Source organism: Mesoplodon mirus (genome assembly GCF_964341445.2).
Source record: "Mesoplodon mirus genome assembly, chromosome: 5".
Taxonomy (NCBI): Eukaryota; Metazoa; Chordata; class Mammalia; order Artiodactyla; family Ziphiidae; genus Mesoplodon; species Mesoplodon mirus.
In genome coordinates this window covers 129660505-129681424 of record NC_138980.1, presented here as the reverse complement: position 1 = coordinate 129681424, position 20920 = coordinate 129660505, and the positions used below count along the sequence as shown (strand labels likewise).

At 42.6% G+C, this 20920-nt stretch overlaps 1 protein-coding gene across 5 annotated transcripts in view; it reads left to right on the top strand.

Annotated features, from left to right (window-relative positions):
* The window catches only part of PIK3R1 (phosphoinositide-3-kinase regulatory subunit 1), a 342820-nt gene extending 326596 nt beyond the window's left edge, over window positions 1-16224 (top strand). For 3 of the 5 annotated variants that reach the window (XM_082620676.1, XM_082620675.1, XM_082620677.1), the window contains 9 exons: window positions 7345-7447; window positions 8015-8113; window positions 8222-8402; window positions 8651-8776; window positions 9493-9635; window positions 9845-10021; window positions 10120-10188; window positions 10887-11057; window positions 12160-16224. In XM_082620676.1, the coding sequence (XP_082476802.1) occupies window positions 7345-7447; window positions 8015-8113; window positions 8222-8402; window positions 8651-8776; window positions 9493-9635; window positions 9845-10021; window positions 10120-10188; window positions 10887-11057; window positions 12160-12349 (1259 nt within the window). In that variant the 3' untranslated portion in view covers window positions 12350-16224. Of the gene's footprint in view, window positions 1-3347; window positions 3878-4574; window positions 5919-7344; window positions 7448-8014; window positions 8114-8221; window positions 8403-8650; window positions 8777-9492; window positions 9636-9844; window positions 10022-10119; window positions 10189-10886; window positions 11058-12159 lie in introns of those variants that run through there. The other 2 variants (XM_082620679.1, XM_082620678.1) reach the window with 2 other exon arrangements.
* Window positions 16225-20920: the final 4696 nt, after the last annotated feature.

Below are 20920 nucleotides of genomic sequence, written 5' to 3'. Positions count from 1 at the left end.
AATCACTTCGTGTTACGTTTACCCTACTGATCCTTAGGTCGCTAAAGTAGATTTCTATAGGGCAACTAAGGTAAAAACGGACCATTTAACACTGAGTGCCTTTGAATGAAACCCATTATAAGTGTATTTACATATTTCAGATTTCATGGATATATTCAGAAATATTAATGTAGCATAATTGAAGTCTAATATTGCACCCTCAAGCCCAGAGGGAAAATAAATGACTCTTTCTCCCCCCTGCCCGTCTACACCTGTCAGAGTTAATTTTTAACCGCTGGTGCATTTGCAAAACATTCATCCTGAAGAGCCCGATTCATGAATCTTGTTTTAAATGCTCTGGGCTTGGTTTGCAACCAAGACTAAAGCAAGCACTAAGGTAGAAGGAAATGACTTTCAAAGAGTTTTACTTTTCTCTGATTTATTTTTTATTGGGTTTAAAATGTGGTCTGACATCAGAAGGTTGTTTCAAAGGTGAGAAGTGAAAGTTTGAAAAATCTGCACGTGTTTAGAGGGGCAGGAGTAAGCAGGCAAGGCGTGTACCAGGTTTTGCCAAAAAATAGGAAGTTTTATTTGTGCTCTGAACAGGAGCATGTATTGGAGGGTATAGCCCAGTTTTATTTGTGCTCTGAACAGGAGCACGTATTGGAGGGTATAGATCAATTTTACTTTTGTTTTCACAGTGCAGCCTTCTCTTTCCCTCAAGGGACATCTGAGAGGGAAATTGTGGAGAAGGGATCCTTTTTTCTGCTAAGCAATGGGTGCACCTTTTCAGATACTTTGTAGAATGTATCACTTTTATGCATCTGTAAACCTGAGTTTATTTATAAATTCAAATGGACATTTTTCTTCGTGCAGGGTCATTAAGAGCCCTGGATGTGGACTAAAGAATTGGCATCATCCTGAAGGGCCCTTCTGGCCTAAGTTGTCTTAAGTTAAAATTATGAAAGGAGGCATTAATTTAACCCCTAAAAGAAGATTTGGGCTCATTTATTTTTTTCTCAAATGGGCTTTTTTTCAAATGGGCTTTTGTTCATAAATCGTGGCCCTTGACAAAAAACCATTTAAGAAGCTGTGCAGGATGAAAGCTGCTCGTGGAGCATTTGCTACTTGCTGGTGATGGGCACGTATGAGATACAGTGTTCCGTCTGTAACTTTCGCACTATTTTAATGATTAAGGGACATTTTCCTGACTAGATCACACCTGCTGAGAAGTGACACGTGGCCTCATTTTGCTTCTGAAATGAGTGTTGCAAAACTTTGAGAGAGAGGAAAGTAGTAAGACTTAGTGTTTTGAAGAATCTAGAAGGTAAAGATAGTTTTCAATTATGTAAGTTTTCCAGTATGGTAGACTAGGCTTTGGGTTTCAGAAATTAAAATACAAGTTTTCTTACAAGAGCTTATTAGCAGGCATGTGAAAAATATTTCCAAGGTTGTTATGACATCTGTGCATTTAATTTATTAGTGATTTCTTAGTGAATCATATAGATTAAGTGACAGTTGGACAATTATATGTATTTTGTGTGAACTTCTGGACATAGGGGGAGATGTATGAAATCCACAGAAAGTTGATTGTTTTCTGTGGAGCAGAAGTTACTGATTCTGTTCTACCAGCAGAGGGCTCCCTTTTTAAGCTAATGAAGAGCATGTGTTTTGCAGATCACTAAATTGACTAAAATTGGGAAAAGACTCGGCTCACACTTTGAGTAATATAATAGAACTTCTAGGGTAAATGATTGTACATATTGTGAGAAATTTGAAGCAAAGTTTTCAAATCTATTTTAAGACTTTCTCTAAGTAGAGAGTGTGCCACTTCCCAGTAGATAATTTTCTTCTGAAACGGGAAATAGACTGTCAGACTAGAGAACACTTTAATCTTAGAAGGTTTTGACATGACATATCCTGTGAATCCAGACAGGTATGCTTAAGTGACTGATGTTTCCAAGGTTCCCAGCTTTAGAAAAACTATTTTTTAAAGTAGGGCAAGATTATGCAGCTCAGGAGGCAAGGGTATTCTGTGAACTAACCCTGTGTCTGTGATCAGCTGGCAGGAGCTGAGTCTATTCACTTATAGACTCATTTTTTCCCAATTGGAAAAGTAGGTGTTCCGTATTACCTCAATTGCACCAAAGGAGAGCTTGTAAAATCGCTTTCATTGTGAGTGTAGCAGCACTTCCCAGATATTGCAAGTAATTCTGAAGCTGGTTCCTGCCTGTGTGGACTCTTGTGTCAGCACCTAGATCTTCCTTTGTCACTGCATGTGACCTTTGGGTCACCTAGTCATACAGAGTCTGAGGGTATTATAGACAGAACCTGTGTTTCTTCAAAGATAATTAGAAAGCAGATTTTTTTAAAAAAAATTAAACTAAAAATAGAAAACAGAAAAAATTTTGTTGTAGGTGTGAAATTTTTTGCATGGGGCTTAAAAGAAACTAACTTCAGTTTCACTTGTTAATTTTTACTTTCTCTGGCAGAGGGAAGTAAAGAACAGGGCAAGTGAGTGGAGAAAAAGGAGTTTAGGACCAAACATCAGAAGCCTGGGTTCTGGTCCTAGTGCTATAGTATTATGCAAACCACTTCATTCTGGGTGAGAAGCGTGTGTGTGTGTGTGTGTGTGTGTGTGTGTGTGTGTGTGTGTGTGTGTGTGTGTGTGTGTGTGTGTGTGTGTGTGTGTGTGTGTGTGTGTGTGTGTGTGTGTGTGTGTAGCATGAGGGAATTGAAGTGATCTCTAAATTCTTTTTCTGGTTTTAAAGCTAGTGATTTTGTGATTTTACATTGAGTTAAGGTTCTTGGGATAACAGTAAAGCTGTCTATGCTGATGTGAGTGGAAATTTCCTTTGGCCAAATTTTAGTTCTTTAAATAGTAGCCAACAGTCCTAAGTTTGGTTCCTTGCAACTTTTTCGAATAAAGGGGGAAAAAAATCCTCTAGAAAGGTGTGCCATTCTCCTTGCCCTCCTGTCCTTTGCTCCATGTAGCATCTGCACCAACCTCATGCAGACAGACCTTTTATGGCCATTTTAACAGGAGTTGAAATTGACTTCATACAAACAGCTGCAGAGTAGAGTTTTTATCTTGGAGTGTATTTTTAATACAATAGAGTTTAGTGTACCCATGCCGAGGCGCAATACTCTTCCCTAGGAGCCTCCTCCTGGGAAACGTTTGTAAACCTGTTCCCTGCAGGGTGGCTCCGCCGGGCTCTCCTGTGACACCTGCGGGGCTGTCTGTGCTGGTATGTGGGAGGAGGTGGACGCGAGCAAGGCACGGTGTTCTGGGCAGCTCTGAGAGGTTCAGGCCTTTACAAGCAAGGCTTTGATTCTATTTTTTGCTGAACTAGCTCAGCCACTTCCTGTGTTTGGCAGCGCCTAGTGCCTCGCTGCACTGTGGCCACTTGAGCCCCGCGAGCCTGCGAGCCGCGCGCCGCCGCAGCCGGTTCGAGAGCCTATTTTAGGTCCCCTGACAATGGCCTTCTCACTTCCTCGGCGAGGAGGAGGAGGAGGACCCGGGCTGGCACTGGCCACTTGTTAACGATGATGACAACTTCGACTTGGACTTGGGCTCCCCTCCCCCACCCGAAATCCCTAGCTCAGCAAATATTTGAACCTGCCCAAGTTAATCATGAAGCCGCGATCGTTATCTGAGAGGGACGTGCGAGCGCCCGGGCTCCTTCCCTCCCCGGCGCAGCCTCGGCCCCGGCGCGCAGCCGGCTTCGGCTTCTGCACGGGCGGCGGGCGCTGAGCTGCGCTGCTGCCGGCGGCGCGTGCGAGCCTCGGGGTCCTGCGCCGCACAGGCTGGAGGAATCGCTTTTTGGATTTTTTTTTTTTTTCCATTGTCGGATACAGGCATTTCTAAGGGAAACCGTTGAAATGCATAACCTGCAAAGTAAGTTGCCTTTCGTTTGGGCACTGCTCTGCCCCTTGGCTGTTTCACTGTTTTGGGGGACTTCTCTGAAAGGTTCATTTCTGCAGTTTGTCTTCGTGTGTGTGTGTGTGTGTGTGTGTGTGTGTGTGTGTGTGTGTGTGTGTGTGTGTGTGTGTGTGTGTGTGTGTGTCAGGGAGAGAGGGAGAGATAGTAAGCGCTGCCTGGGGAGGGCAGATGAGAGATTAGGGGAGACACTCCCCCATTTCCTCGAGGGGCACAATGTGAGGGAGAGATGGGGCTTCGGCTGGAAAACGGGGAAGGAAGAAATTACCAAGTGCTGGTCTGGAAGTTGGGGCCTGGCCAGGCCTGGGAGAGACGTGGAAAGTCACCTGTCTCCCTGCCCTCCTCCCGGGGTCTACCACATGGGTTCCAGCAGCAGGACCGGTTTGCACCAAGTGCTCCCAAAGGCATGGGGGACAGGTCCCCTCCGGGCTGTCGCGCTGTCCACAGCTGCTGGGAGGACTTGGGTCAACATTTTTATTAAATTAAGATTTTTTTTTTTTTCTGAATCTTTTCTGAGGACATATCCCCACCACCACCATTTTTCTTTGCATTTAGGGTTACTTCAACCTTTAGGCAAAGAGAGCCTGGGAGTGGGAGAGGGTGGGAGGGTATAGGTTGAATCTGCCTTCTCCTTAGTGGGAAACTGAATTAAACTGGAAGAGAGACACGTGAACAGTGCTCAGAGGCTGTCTTGCCTTTGCTCTATTTCTATATATTTTATGATTCCAAATTTGACAGAACATCTAAGAATAAATTTCCAGGGCTTCTGTGTTCTTTAAATTGTCACAGAAATATGTGACATGCACATGTACGTAGATCACACAGCCCACTCTAGTTTTTTAAATTAACTACATTTACATGGGTGGGGGGAACCTTTTCTCCCTTCCTCCCCTCTCACTGTAGGAGAACTAACATTAATTTAGATTTATAGGGGAATCGGTTTCTTCACATTAAATAAATACTACTAAGAAGGAATAATAACATTTCTTCCCAAAGGGAGGCATTTGAGATGGAGGGGACAAAAGCCCCCCCCTCCGCACACACACACAAGTGATTACATCACCCCCCCCCAAGCAGTATTTAGCCCAGTAAATCTGAAGATGGGCTCATCAGTGAGAAATACTTAGCAAAGATAGCTCTGCCTGTACTGTGCATTCTGATATATGGCCTCTCTTTTTTTTGGATTTTTCATTCCATATTCTATAGTTTTAACTGCAGTGTTTGAGATTTTTGCCTCTACATTTTTTTCATTTTGCTTTCTATAATGTAGCACGTTTGTGACAGTGTATAAGTTCTGAGTTTGCAGTGAATTATGGAGGACTGAAATTAAATATCCAGAGTTCTTGATCCTTCCTGCTTTTAATATATATCGGAGGCATTTTAGGACTGTAAAATATATCTTGAGTATACTATTTGGATGCCTTTGTAAGATTTTTAAACCAAGAAATGACCAGGCTATCTATAAACCCAGATGCACTAGGGGGAAAAAAAAAAAAAAAAGCTACGTGCCGCAGCGTATCAGCTTTTGTCAACCTGCCAAGAGCGGAGCGTACCATGCTGCACGGAGCAATAAAAAAGGAATTAGAAAACTCACTGCTAGAGAAGAACAGTCAGATTAAACACCTTTTTGAAACGAAGAGCGTGTATACATTGCAGTTCTGTTAAATGTAGGATCTTCGTGAGATTGGGGCTGTGTTAAGGCTGGTAGAGAAGAGAAATGATGAAGCAGGAGTGGTCTGGTGACATTTTTCTGACTTGATTGGCTGGGGTGTGTGATGTCATAGGTTACAGTGCAGCCCCTTATAGGTTTTGAAATGAATTCCAAGACACCATTACAAAGAAAGCCGGACTCTTTTCTTATAACTGAGCTCAGCCAAGGAAACTCTCGCACAAATGTACAACACTGTTTGGAATATGGAAGACCTGGATTTAGAATATGCTAAGCCAGATATAAATTGTGGCACAGACTTGATGTTTTATATAGAAATGGATCCACCAGGTAATACTGCAGTATTCTTGTAGAAAGCTGGTTAATGTTGTGGCATTTAATTTTTTTGACAACTACGGTTAACAGCTCCTCTTTGGATGTCTGTTTTTATTCATTTGTTCTAATTTAATGAGTTTGTTCATAGCGTGAAAATGAAACAAATGGTTTGACTGCCTGTGGAAGCAAGTCAGGCTGTGTGGGGTAGATGCTTATTCTTAGTTGAATGGATATAAATTGGATTCCAGTTTTTCACTGGTGTCTTTTGTTACTCGAGCTCATTTGCTGTTTGGGTTATATTGTTGTATGTCGTTCCTTTAATTAAAAGGATGCAACCTTGGTGCTGCTTTCTCTGTTGACAGTGGATGAGGACAGTGTGGCACTTTGCAGTGATAACACTCGGTACTTTAGAAAGCATGTACCAGTGCTGCTATCAAATGTAGCAGTGATTGCAACTCAGTTCTAGGTGCCCTGAAACTATTCTGAATCAAATGTTGAGACTTTGTCTGCTCTCTCTTCTATTAAGATACTGCAATGAGAGAAGTTGGCTTCCCATTACTGAGTCTCGGTCTTTATAAAATATACCTGCTAGACTCCTGAAATAATTTTTGCTTAAAATAATAACAGTGCTTGAAAACTTATGACTTAGAATTTAGCTAGACATCCTAGACTTATTTTGCTTTCTCAATTATTTTCGCCTTCCTCCCAATTAAGAAATTCAGAAACACTGCAGTCTTTCTTTATTTGTCACCAGTTGGTACAGGAATACTGATTTGACATTGAGGAAGAGGGATATGGTTTTTAATCACTCTTGGCATAATATAGAGCACAGTTATCCAATAGAATATTATCATGAATACTAAAGAGATTGAGGTCACAGAGGAGTTTCTTAAAGTGGCTTTTGGCAGAACAGTGCCTGAAATACTAAGATTAGAGAAACCCAATTCCGCCTCTTAAAACATATTCCTGTAGATGAGCTTTTTTATTACCACAGCAGCATTTGTGGAGGACAGAAACCAAATTTGTCTTTTATAATTAAATAAGAGGAAATTAAACCCAAGCCATGTGATTCCTCCTGCTATTCTCTTTGTGGTCTCTTACTTTAGATAGATTTGACCAGATATGAAACTTTAATTCAACTCAAACCTGAAAGTAGAAAATGTTGTGACTGACTCTGGATTTACTTTGAAATTCATTCACATGGCCAGCCCATTTTTTTATTTGTTGGTCTCTAAGCTCTTCTCTTTTTTTCAATTATGGTCTATAGTCAAAAAGATTTCTGATTTTTTTTTTTTTTTTTTTTTAAGAAAAGGTTCATGGACTCCTGCATTATTGCTGTGTTTCACAGTTGAAAATGTTACTTAAAGGAACTTGGGTCGACTTCTAAAGGTTTGTTTGTAGTTGGGACTGCAAAAACTTTTTCTTTCTCCTTCATCTGCAGCACTGCCTCCTAAACCACCAAAACCCACTACTGTAGCGAACAACGGTATGAATAACAATATGTCCTTACAAGATGCTGAATGGTACTGGGGAGATATTTCGAGGTAAGGCTACAGAGACTCTTTGAGTTTTTCACCAGAGCTAGGGAGTTTTAGATGAAGAGAAAGAAAAGCAAAACGCACCAGCTTGCTAAGTTCCATTTTTAGGCTATCATCCAACATAAGCATGAAGCACAGTTGGTTCCCTTCCAAAGACGACCACAGAAGTCACTGAGCTCTGGGGAATTGTGGGTGCTGGATGCCACAGGAAATTAAATACCCGAGAAGTTTCATTACTGACAGAGCTGTCGGGGGGGCAGCAGGGTGAAGTGGCACTGCCTCAAGGCAGAGTGTAAAGTCACTCTCTTTATTAGACAAAAACTCCAAGAATTAACGTTATCAGCTTAAAGTGGCATTTCTAGTCTAAGCTTTTTTTCTTTTTTTTTTTTTTTTTTTTTTTGAGGGGGATGAAGAGTTGGGAGGAAACCTTTTGGGGGTCACGACTTTCTGTGCTGATTTGTCAGAGTGACTTGTGTGTTAATTCTTAAGCTCTGAAAATACAGTTAAGACAATGTAACACGAGAATCACCAAATCCACTAGGTGAGGATCATCTCATGTTCTTTTCACTTCAGGGAAGAAGTGAATGAAAAACTTCGAGATACAGCTGATGGGACCTTTTTGGTACGAGACGCATCTACTAAAATGCATGGTGATTATACTCTTACACTAAGGTAAGTTAGGGCGTGTGGCTAAAATTGGCGTGTTAAAGGTGATGGGAGAACATGCTTTTTTTTTTTAAAGAGAATTTTAATGCCATTATTTTTATATTGCATTTGCAGGAAAGGAGGAAATAACAAATTAATCAAAATATTTCACCGAGATGGGAAATATGGCTTCTCTGACCCATTAACCTTCAACTCTGTGGTTGAACTAATAAACCACTACCGGAATGAATCTCTAGCTCAGTATAATCCCAAACTGGATGTGAAATTACTTTATCCAGTATCCAAATACCAACAGGTAATCACATACTCATGTTAATATTTTAAAAAGATACTTAATGTTTAGAAAATATTTTGAAGCAGATGAATTGCATGTAATCACGCTTGAAAAACGTTCAAACTGTAACTTTGTGATCACAAGTGTATAGTGGCTCAATAAAATACTTTCACAAAATAAATGACCATTGTTTGAGGATTTTTCCCATGTCAGATAAGTACCTTATCAACTGAATTTATATTTTTTCCATTTTCTTCTAATCCTTCCAGGATCAAGTTGTCAAAGAAGATAATATTGAAGCTGTAGGGAAAAAATTACATGAATATAACACTCAATTTCAAGAAAAAAGTCGGGAATATGACAGATTATATGAAGATTATACCCGTACTTCCCAGGTGCGTTTTCTGTGAAAATCACATTCAAATTGTAGAGCTCTTAGTTACTAGAAGCTAATGCGTGTCATATTCAGCTTCAGAAAAACAATTTAAAAGGTTGAGTTTTTGCCAGTAATAAAGTGGGGAGATCATTGATTTGTGAATCGTTGATTATTCTAATAATTACTTACTATAAACCTTTTAAATGAAGCCTGTGTAAGTATCAGAATAATAAATTAAGTTGGATTGGCATAACTGCAGATTGAAGAATTCTTTTTAGAGTGAAAGCTAATAATACTGGAAGTTCCACAGACTTGTCTAATCTCTGAAATGGGGATTTAACCCTGATATGCCTTTACTATGAAAGGGTTGAGGCTACATTTACTGCCTTGTTTTCCTAGAGGCTTTAATCTCCTCTAGGCCATCACGTATCTGGGACCGCCAGAGGGAGCAGGATGGCATAAACTGCTGATAAAGTGGAATGGTTTTTTAAAGAGATGAAAACTGTCGAAAACTGTCAAGCAGTCATCTTCCATAGACTGGGAAAATTCTCCAAAGGAAATGTGTGCTTCTGTGATACTATTTTAAGGGGTTTTATGAATTTGAGTCCCACCTTGCTAACAAAATACTCGCCTGCCAGATAGCAGCACCGATCAAATGTCCTGGTAGTGTCTTGCCGTAAGAAACTGCCTTTTCTGTGAAAGGAATGACCTTGTCTTATTAAAATTGTGTTGCAGGAAATCCAAATGAAAAGAACAGCTATTGAGGCATTTAATGAAACCATAAAAATATTTGAAGAACAGTGCCAAACCCAGGAGCGGTACAGCAAAGAATACATAGAAAAGTTTAAACGTGAAGGCAATGAGAAAGAAATCCAAAGGTTGGTGACCCAGGAGGGTTTCCACTGCGCATGTGCTAGAGATCACCACAATTCTCTTAAACTGTTTAAAGGTGACCTCGCTTTCTGTGAAACGACAGGGAGAGAAAGCATTCTTTACCTGAGGAAAACTGCTGGGAATCAGTACTGCAACCTTGGGGGAACTTTCAGGATGCTCCAGGTAATTATGGATGCATTTCTCTTGCCTGCAGGATTATGCATAATTATGAAAAGTTAAAGTCTCGAATCAGTGAAATTGTCGACAGCAGAAGGAGATTGGAGGAGGACTTGAAGAAGCAGGCTGCCGAGTATCGTGAGATTGACAAACGGATGAACAGCATTAAACCAGACCTCATTCAACTGAGAAAGACGAGAGACCAATACTTGATGTATGTACTGCAAGTGGAACCCTGCACGTGCATGATTGGTAATTGCAGAAATCAAGGCTAGGCTCTTAATGCAGTTTCCTTTTAAACCTCTTTTCCAGGTGGTTGACTCAGAAAGGTGTTCGGCAGAAGAAGCTGAACGAGTGGCTGGGCAATGAAAACACTGAAGAGTAAGTAGCACAGATGGGAGGTAGCAAGGGTGTTTTCTCATTTAAGGAAAATGCACAACTTGCTTCGTTTGCAGAGCAAGTGAGGACTGGAACGTCTCGTAGGAGAAAATATCATCAGTCTCATTACCCAGAATTTTAAAAAAGGAAAGTTTAGCAAAGGAGAATGCAGATTTCCTTTTCCCCCATAGGGCTTTGAAGTGACATTGTGTCCGTGATGATGTCCTGGAACCGTCTAGAAAATCCCAACATATTTTGGGACCAATGTGGGCGGGGTGGTGGGGGAGACAACCCTGTTTAGCATATTTTTAAAGCTTAAGTATATGTTTCGATTCAATTATTTGAAAACTGGTGTTCCTCCTAGTCAATCAATTTCCTGATCTAAACTGGACAAACGGGATTGTTTAATACCTTGCTCTCTGCCGCAGGTAGCTGAGCATAGCTACTGACTGACTTGAAAACAGGAAGAGTATCACTTAGTGCTACTAAAACTCTTTGTTCGGGGTGGGGGTTTGAAGGCTAAACTCAATGAGGAAACTCAGGCCAGAGAAGCTGGTTGAGTCAGACCCGCAATCGCTGGCCTGACTTGCTTGAAGGAGGGGCAGGAACTAGATCGAAGTGAGGAGAGGGCCCTTTCTCAGAGGGGCAGGCTGCTGGCTGCCACGTACTGCATTCAGAAACCTTCTCTTCTACCTTTTTAGCCAATATTCGCTGGTGGAAGATGATGAGGATTTGCCCCACCACGACGAGAAGACATGGAATGTTGGAAGCAGCAACCGAAACAAAGCCGAAAACCTGTTGCGAGGGAAACGAGATGGCACTTTTCTTGTCCGGGAAAGCAGTAAACAGGGCTGCTACGCGTGCTCCGTAGTGTATGTACCTCCAGCCAATTATTTGTCTCGTCAGACATCTCAGGGAGGTGTTTCATTCATTCACCCAGCAAACCGTGCGGGCAAGGATTTGGAAAAGTTCTAATCTTTAAGAGTGTTACAGTAGTACAACGGTGGAGGAGAGGAAATAAGACCTAATATTTTCAAGTCTAGGCAGGAATAGCTGTCGAGTAGAAAGAAACCTGCTGTTTAGGTGGGAGACTAGGGCTTGGGAGAAGTCCTGTTTTTCATCTTTCAAATGGAAATAGCCACACTTGCTGCTTTCTGGGGGGCTTCCGTATAGTTAGAATCTGAGGTGATCCACATGGAAGCACCACCCACAGGTAAAGTCCCCATCAGGGACAGGTTAAAACAGTAAGAGAAAGGACCCTGGTCACTGTCCCTGAGATAAAGTACACCCAAGAGAAGACATTTCCATCCTAGGGCCTATTTTCCTTTGTTTATGTAATAGTTTGGGGATACTTTGAAGAGTGAGATTGGATCACTGACATTATTTCAGAGATGTGAATGTCCTCTAGGAGAGACAGGGTCTCCAAGTATTTTATAGCCCATCACCTCCCTCCACGTAAGCAGAGAAATATTGCTACAGGAAAGAAGTGAGAACTTAGAGTGAGGACAAGGGAACAGGAGAATAGATGGAGAGGTATGTGGACGATTCCAGGCCTGCCTGAAAGGAAGAATCCTGTTAATAATTGTAATGGTGCCACGCTGGTTGGGCGGCAGCGCTCACAGTAATGGCTGAAGTCACCACCCGTTGCCTGCTCACCGCGTTCTAGGCATCCAGCAAGCCCCTCCCGTACATCACCTCGTTTCTCAACGCTCCCCTCTCACAGATAGATTACTACTATCTATCTATCTCCCTTTGAATCCATGCTAAAGATGACAATCCAGTGGCTCAGTGAAGCTGGGTTACCTCCTGAAGTTACTCAGCCAGTAAGGGACAACTCCATGAGTCTAGGGCTCCCCCAGGACTGGTCCCCATGTGGAGGCTGGCCTGCCTCGGGCATTTTCACGATGCTTTTACCAAAAACGCCTCATCCTGGCCCAGCTCACCTAGGCCCTTGTGCTCTCTCTCCGTGTGCAGGGTGGACGGTGAGGTCAAGCACTGCGTCATCAACAAGACGGCCACGGGCTACGGCTTCGCCGAGCCCTACAACCTGTACAGCTCCCTGAAGGAACTGGTGCTCCACTACCAACACACGTCCCTCGTGCAGCACAACGACTCCCTCAACGTCACGCTAGCCTACCCGGTGTACGCGCAGCAGCGGCGATGAAGGGCCGCCCTCCCGCCTGCTTCTCACCTTCAGCTCCCCGAGGCCTCCAGCAAGCACAGGGCTCCCCTGCAGCCCGACCTGGGAACTGAGCTGCGGACACCCAGCCGCCCATCTTCAGATGTGACTCGAGCTTTCGACCACAAGGCAGTAGGGGAAGACACATACGCGGCGGGCTCGCACTGGGCGACGACCACCGTTCCTCGTCTGGAGTGCTTAATTAGCCTTCCTTTCTTTCCTCTTCCTTTCTTTTTGGTTTTGTTCTTTGGATTAATTTAAAGTCACAACCACACACGACACCAAGAGAAAAAGAAATGCAAAAATCTCTGCGTGCAGGGACAAAGAGGCCTTTAACCATGGTGCTTGTTCGTGCTTTCAGAAGCTTTACCAGCTCAAGAGTTGGGACCTTGGAGACCGGAGCGGGGAGGGGCTGACGAGCCCTGGCCTGGGGGGGGTCGCTCGGTCCAGCCTGGGTGTTGCCGTGCACGGTGGCCCCAGACACATCGCACTGTGGATTATTTCATTTTCTAACGAAATGAACCGATATGTAGCAGAAAGGCACTTCCGCTCACAGGGGACAGTTTGGGGAACGTCCGCTCATGTACGTTCAGAGGAAATTCTGTTGTAGCAAAGTGCCAGAAAGTGTTTTCGTTAAAACTCTACAAACCAAGAAAACCCACCAACAGAAAAATGGAGCTTGGAAAATAGGACTTCAAAGTGACATTTAGTATATAAAATATGTACATAATATTGAATGACTAACTAACTATCAAATAGATGGATTTGTATCAATACCAAATAGCTTCTGTTTTGTTGTGCTGAAGGCTAAATTCACAGTGCTATGCAATTCTTAATTTTCATCGTTGTTACCTGTTTTAAACGTACCTTCAGAATAAGCTTCCCTGCCCCAATTTTTGTTGCTTGAAAACACTGTCCCTGATTTTTTTTTGTTAATATTCATTTTGTTACTCGTTACCTTTTTTTTAAAAAGAAGAAATGTACAGGATGCCAGTTTAAAAAAAAATGGCTTCAGATTTAAAACTATGAAATATTTTACAGTTTTTCTTGTACAGAGTACTTGGCTGTTAGCCCAAGGTTAAAAAGTTCATAACAGATTTTTTTGGACTAAATGTTTTGTTGGGCAGTGCCTGATAAGCTTCAAAGCTGCTTTATTCAATAAAAAAAAAGAGAAAGATATATGAATATGACAAAGTATGGCTGAGTTCAACAATGTTGTTTCAAGACTTAAGATACGGTACCTGGCAATGTTTGTTTCATAAAGAATTGTGAACTTCTTGAATCTAGGGAGGGGAATGTAGCAAAGGGATGTACAGGTGGGGGGAGGGGTGGCAGGATGGCATGCACTTTCTCTTTCTTGTGATTACAGAGAAGTGGATCACTGCACAGTGAAGTCTTTTCCCACTTTGATCTGCTACTTACTATACCCTCATGACAATTACAAACCTATGGGAATGCTAGGTCTTAGGAAGGAAGGCAGGCAGGCAGGGTCCTGCAGCAGTGTTCACCCTTGTTGGAAACACTGATTTCAAAGTATCATTGCTGCATTTAGAAAACCTGTCTCTCTTTAACATTAGACTACCCATTAACAAACAACCAACATCCACTGTAGAAAAAGCATGATCTGAAAAGATATTTTTATCTGGTTATCTGCTATTTTCCTAGCTTTCCATTCAACTTAGATCAGAAAGCAAATAGACATGGTCATAATCGCTCCTGCCCCGATTGTAGGGAGCTTGTTCAAGTCATGGCCATTGTAGGAATCATAGTAACAGTCCTCATTCACCCAAGCAATTGTATGTGTTACACTTCACCGTGGGGAAAAGGAAGGACTTGTTAGAGTATTCTTTCCAACTGAAGGCAACAGCAAGAGAGCTCTCTCCCCTATTTACATATGCAAAAGCCTTTGGGTTCAGTGGGAACTGTACCTGTGTTGGGAGGAATAATGGGGAGATTAAAATGGAGTCTTAACAACTTCAGTTTTCCTTGCTCAATATTAGATTCACCACAGCTTTATTTCTCTTTCCTTCAACTACTGGGGGTAAGGGGGTTTCGTTTTGTTCTTTAATGTTGTTCCTTTTAAAATTCTTTTGAAAGAATCAGTCTAGTGGCTGACTCAATCAACTGTAGAATGTTGTTTTTTTTTTTTTTTTCCTTTTTACATGAAGCTACTCATATCAATAGCAATAGTCAGTCTTACAGCCGGACTGTCAGCCCTCAAACTTGACTGTACTGACCTGACCATCTCCCTCGCATCGCCAGACAATTGATGATTCCCCCTGGTTTTATTCTCTGAGTGTCTCCTTTACACTTATCCTTCCATGTCATACCGAAGCCCAACCATTAGTTACTAGTAGTTTATCAACTAGGTTTGGTGGTTTTTTTAGTAGCACATCCATGTATGCTATTAAGGAACTTGAATTTCTAAAATATAAGATCTGAGATGGAATATTGCATGAAAAAGCTACCATTCTGTCTATGTTTTTGCTTCACCACTTCACAAGATGGCATGGTATTTAGGCACTTGCCTTATTTCTGCATCTCATGAGCAGAAATGCAATAGGTTTTTCTTTGACCAGCAAAGGCAGGATTCATTGTTTCCTGTCACCATGAGTCACAACTTACCTATGATGCTACGCCTGTGCCCAGTACCCTTCTGACAGCGTATGGCATGCCATCACATCTGTCCTTGTAGACGTTTGACCAGCAGGGCTCCGAGTCCAATCATTCATCTCCTAACCACACTGAGCAGCTTATGATTAGGGATGGATGCAGCAGAGGCCCTCCTGATACATGCTTACATCCATGCATTGATCTTCCCCACCCAACGCAGCATCCTGAAGATAAAAGCCAGAAGCTAAGCTGAAGAGAGGCTGTGGTGGGGCTCTAGAATTGGGAGCATTGGGATCTGATATAATACATGAGGGAAAAATCATAACCATGTTGAAAAGGCAAAAAGCCTGTGTCTGCAACATCTGACGACTTCACGGCCCTCGATATATGTATATATGTATATGTGCATGGACTGTGTTTCCAGTACACCTTTCAGCCAAAACAGATCCACAGTCATTGAGTTCAAGTACATAACAAGCCAATGTCTAGTACAATTCTTGTATGTGTGTATGGGGTTTTTTTTCCCTTTGAAGTTGCTTTGTTTTGTCTTATAAAGGTGAAAAGTGTTTGCAAGTGAAGTGAGAAGAAGTTCATAATTCTTTGGCTTGTTTCTGTTGTTTAAAAGTTACTCCTTTTGGGTAGCTGGTCTGTGTGACTCGCTGAACTTGGAAATCCTCGTTTTCAGTGTGTCAAGTCAAAATGTGTTTATGTGAGCTGTCACTGTGGGGGAACAATTGCTTTGTCATATAGCTGGTTATGAACTAGTAACGTGTTTGGGAAGTCCTACTGATGTTCCTTTTTGGGAGAAAAATTCTGCTGGTTCTAACAACTGTGCTTTTGCTATGCATGGTATCCAAGTCAGTTGGAGAGCAGACCCTGAAATTTGAGTTCAGGGTCATTTAAGAAAGGGGCAGTTTATAGCACAATGCCTCACATGGGACAAAGTTCTGAAATGCCAAATTCTTATTTTTTAGAAATCTAGTTATATAAATTACTAGTATAAATTACTAGTGTTATGAACAAATTTGGGTTCATTGGAAACACTAACCAACTTAACTTTGAACTTGTCACCATGAGATAGCATTAGCTGCCCAGGATGCTGCTATTTAAAAAAAAGAAAAAAAAAGGCAAAACAAACAAAAAAAACTCATTTATATGTGTGTATTTTTTAAAGCTACGATCTCTTCGATGTTTTTACAAATCTGTTTCTATGACATTGTTAAAATAAAGTTGGTCTTTTGACGAGAGGGAGGATGTCATGGTCAGTTGTAATTTTGCCTTTACAAGGCACCTGGGGTGGGGGGCGGGGGGACTGTGCCTCCTTGACATTTGTTCAAGCTATAGATTCAATGGAGCTATGTCTTGTTGTTTTAAGTTGCTTTAATGCATTGTATTAGGTCTTCAAACAGAATAAAGTTTGTTTTGAAACTTAGGTTATGGTTTGAAATTTCAGTGATCACCGAAGACATATGTTGTCTTGCTCTTTCGGTTAATAATGTTGCTTCTCCTTCTGTAGTCTCCCACCCACCCCCTTTCACTGTCATTACATTATCTCATTTTTGTCAAGTGAGAAGAACACATGAATCATGGCTCAGTGTCATTTACATCATTTCACTATATCCTTAATGATGAAAAGAAGTAGCTCTAGGTGATGTCATTGCAAGGCATGTTCTTGCTCCAAAAAAATGTGATATCCACTGTCCCTCAATCCCTCCCCTTCACCATCCATCCCCAAACCTTCAGAACTGTTCTCTACAAACTATGGTTAGTGAAGGTATCTGGCTTCGTCTCTCTGTTCTACAGGCTGCGTGTTTGAAACAGGCACAGTGCAGGGACACTGTGAGGCACTGTGCAGCAGGCAGAGGTGTGACATGGGGTTCTAGACAGGGAACAAAGATTCACTACAGATTCTGGTTTCACACTCTAGTCAATATATGCAAACCATTCTTAATCTAAAATAACTTTCCCACCTGTTTTGATTGCTGAATAAATTTATAATGAGGCCACTTCACATGTACATGGCACTCAACACCTAAGCACAGTGAGGGTCCTAGACACGAAGGCATGGTCTAGTGATGGCGATGAGAGGGGCACATAAGTAATTACAGTCATGGCAACAATGACTAATATACCGTGTAAAGGAGTAACTCTTGAGATTCATTTCCTGCTTTTCCCCTGCTCTGTTCTGTATCACAGAGAATTATATACTCAGGGTCTCTTGCCCTCTGGCTTCTAGGTAGTGAATCTCCCCTGTGGCTCCAGTTCCTGCCAGAAAGACTCTTTGGAATCTGAGCAGCCCTACTATGCTCCTCTCTCCCTCTCTGTTCCTCTGGCAACAGTACCTCCTCCCATTTTTATTCTAAGCCAAGGGGTAGTTGCAGCTTTCTGTTGTTGCTAAACCTCTGGTTCTGTTGTTGCTAAACCTCTGGTCCTTCCATCACCTGAGTAACCAATCCTCTTTATTCAGTTCTTTCTTTAAGAGCTAGAGTCATTTCTTTTTTCCTGACTGGTCTCTGATTAATAAACCAAGGGATTATTGTTCATTTAAACTCTTTTTATGTGTTATCTGATTTAATCCTTCCACAATTGTGAGTTAGAAGACAATATCTCCGTTCTACAAATGGGGAAACTGAAGCACTGAGGCTAAGCGACTTATCCAAGATCATGCAGCCATTAGAACACAGAATAGAGCACCTAGGCCGTCTGACTCAAGCCAGAGCTCTCCACCCCTAAGCAAGTGCTGGAAAAGGCACTAGGAAGGTCAGAGAAAAGTTCACTAGTTGCTCTTCCTGCTGGGGGATCTAACCATGTGGCTCTCAATTGGTGGACAGTATACAAGTGGCACATAACAAATAGCAGGAAATGGCATGGGTTTGCTTTAGACCACCTAGGTTCTCAAAGTGTGGTCTCCAGGCTAACAGCATTACCATCAGGACCACTTGGAAACCTGTTATAAAGGCCTACTCGAGGGCCCCATCTACTAACTCAGAGTGAGACCATCTGTTGCAGCAAGTTCTCTGGGCGATTTTAAATGTATGTTAAAATTTGAGAATCACTAGTATCACCAGATTGTTGAAATAGTACTTCTAGTATTTTAATTAAAAGCCACTACTATTAATGAGTGATATATATTTTACTTTATGACATAATTTGTGCTCACAGTATAGATTCTATACAGGAAAGATAATGGACCCATTTACAGCTTAGGAAGGCCTAGCTGGGTCTTAGCTCTTTCTTTAACCAGCGATGGGAATTTGAGCAACTCCGTTTACCTATCTAGGCCTCCAACTCCATACCTGTGAAGTAAGGTGATGAGTCCAGAAAGTCTTCAGGACTCCTAGAGCATATACTGTGGTCTGGTATACTGAATGAAACAACTCAATCCCCCAGTTCTCCACTTCTAATTTGGCCAAAATGATAACCCACAACGTGACTTGTGACTACAGACCACTGAACTTGTAGTACCGGCCCTTTATCAGTGACAATGGTCAAGAAGCATTAGCCAAATTAGAGTCCCCTTATCTTACTGATGTCTTAAAGGTACACTTCAGGTGAATCAAAATGGTAAGCCAAGTTCTCAATAATGTGATGAGGAGTACGTTGGAAATGACACTTTGTCCACCTATCTAAAGCATCAGGCGCGGAGTCAGAGAACTTGGCCTACCAAATCCTCTGGGACATGGTGGGAGTGAGGTAAGTATAGTACATTAAGATTTTAGGTACTTCCCTGGTGGTGCAGTGGTTAAGAATCCTCCTGCCAATGCAGGGGACACGGGTTTGAGCCCTGGTCCAGGAAGATCCCACATGCCACAGAGCAACTAAGCCTGTGCACCACAACTACTGAGCCTGCCTTCTAGAGCCTACGAGCCACAGCTACTGAGCCTGCGTGCCACAACTACTGAAGCCCGCATGCCTAGAGCCCGTGCTCCGCAACAAGAGAAACCACCACAACGAGAAGTCTGCACACCACAACAAAGAGTAGCCCCCGCTCGCTGCAACTAGAGAAAGCCTGCGTGCAGGAACAAAGACCCAATGCAGTCAAAAATAAATTAATTAATAAAAAAAAGACGTGATACTGCTTGATAGTGTGTGAAGTCAAAAACTTTTTTTCTGAACTTGTCCCTTAAAAAAATATATCTAAAAATAAGAATCCTGTAAAGACTTAAATGTAAGAACTAAAACCATAAAACTCCTAGAAGAAAACATAGGGAAAAAGCTCTTTGGCTTCCCTGGTGGCACAGTGGTTGAGAGTCTGCCTGCCGATGCGGGGGACACGGGTTCGTGCCCTGGTCCGGGAAGATCCCACATGCCGCAGGGCGTCTAGGCCTGTGAGCCACGGCTGCTGAGCCTGCGCGTCCGGAGCCTGTGCTCTGCAATGGGAGAGGCCACAACAGTGAGAGGCCCACGTATCGCAAAAATAAATAAATAAATAAATAAACAGGAGGGACTGAATCAAACTAAACAGCTTCTGCACAGCAAAAGAAACAATCTACAAAATGAAAATATAATGAACAGAATGGGAAAAAAATATTTGCAAACCACATGCTTGATAAGGGGTTAATATCCAAAATAAAAGACACTAATGAAACTCAATAGCAAAAAACACACAAATAATCCAAAATGAGCAAAGGACCTGAATGGGCTTTCTTTTTAAAGATACTGAAAAGGCCAACAGGTACATGAAAAAGATGCTCAATATCACTAATCAGGGAAATGCAAAATGAGCTAACACCACAGAATGGCTATTATTGATAAGTGACATGACCCAAATGGTGACATAGGTCATTCCTGACTTCACTCCCCCTCACAAGAGGAACAGTTAACAACAATTCATGGACAGGACACAACTAAGAGAATCCTAGAACAAGGGAGTGAGGCTAAAGCACCCCGCTGTGTTTCAGTAGTAGTCCCAACCAGCAGCTTTGCTCATCTGTAGAACCAAGTCGATGGCCCAGTCTGACTAGGGTACTTGGCAGGGTACAGGTCTATTTGATTCAAGTCCCCAGTGGAGGAGTTTTGCTGGCCCTGGAACCTGGTCTGACCACTCCCAGGCAGAAAACCTGAGTCACAGCCCTGCCAGCAGCAGGACATGGCTCCCATCCCCATCTGACAGGAAGGGCTGGTGAGAACATCTGGAAGATGTGTAACCCAGCAACACTTGAGCTGAGAGGCAGGTGGACAGAGCTGATCGCCCCCAGAGTAAAGCGAGTGGCCCTGTTCAGCCAGGGAACTTGGGGCATGGGTCTACTTGAGTCAAGACCACAAACAAAGAGTCTTAGTGGTTTTGGAGCTGCTTTTCTCACTGTGCCCAGGCAGGGAAATGAATTCATAGCCCCGCACATTGCTGAATACAGCCTCCAGCCTGCCTGACCAGGGAACCTAACCAGAGCACACAGGAAGCTGCACAGCCCATCCAACAGTCCTGCTTACATTGGAACTTCAACAGAGCATAGCCCATGCTTTCCCTGTCTGCAGAGCAAAACTGGTGGCCTCACCTGACCAGAATATTCAGTGCACACTGTTGCCTGATTCAGGTCCCCAAACGATGAGTTGTGCAGGCTCTGGGTCCCATCCTGCCATTCTAACAGGGCAGGGAAGCTAATTCATAGCCCCACCTACTCTTGAGTATATTACTCAGTCCCTGCCATCTAGTAAGCCTGACCAGAGAATCAAGGCAACTGTGGAGCCCATCCTATAGCCTCACATGGGCAAGGAACCAAGCCAGCAGTCCTTTCCAGCTGTTCTCAGCTAGTGGCATACACCCCCACCCCTGACCTCAGCTTGAACAGCTGCCTCACCCCAAAATAAACCCTAATAGCAGGCTCAACCTGCCCAAGGACACTACTAGGAGACATGTCCAGAAACCCAAACTGAACTAACTAGTGAAGAACTGTCTCTGTCAAAGTAAACATGCAAAGTCTGGAAGAGGAGACCACATACTCA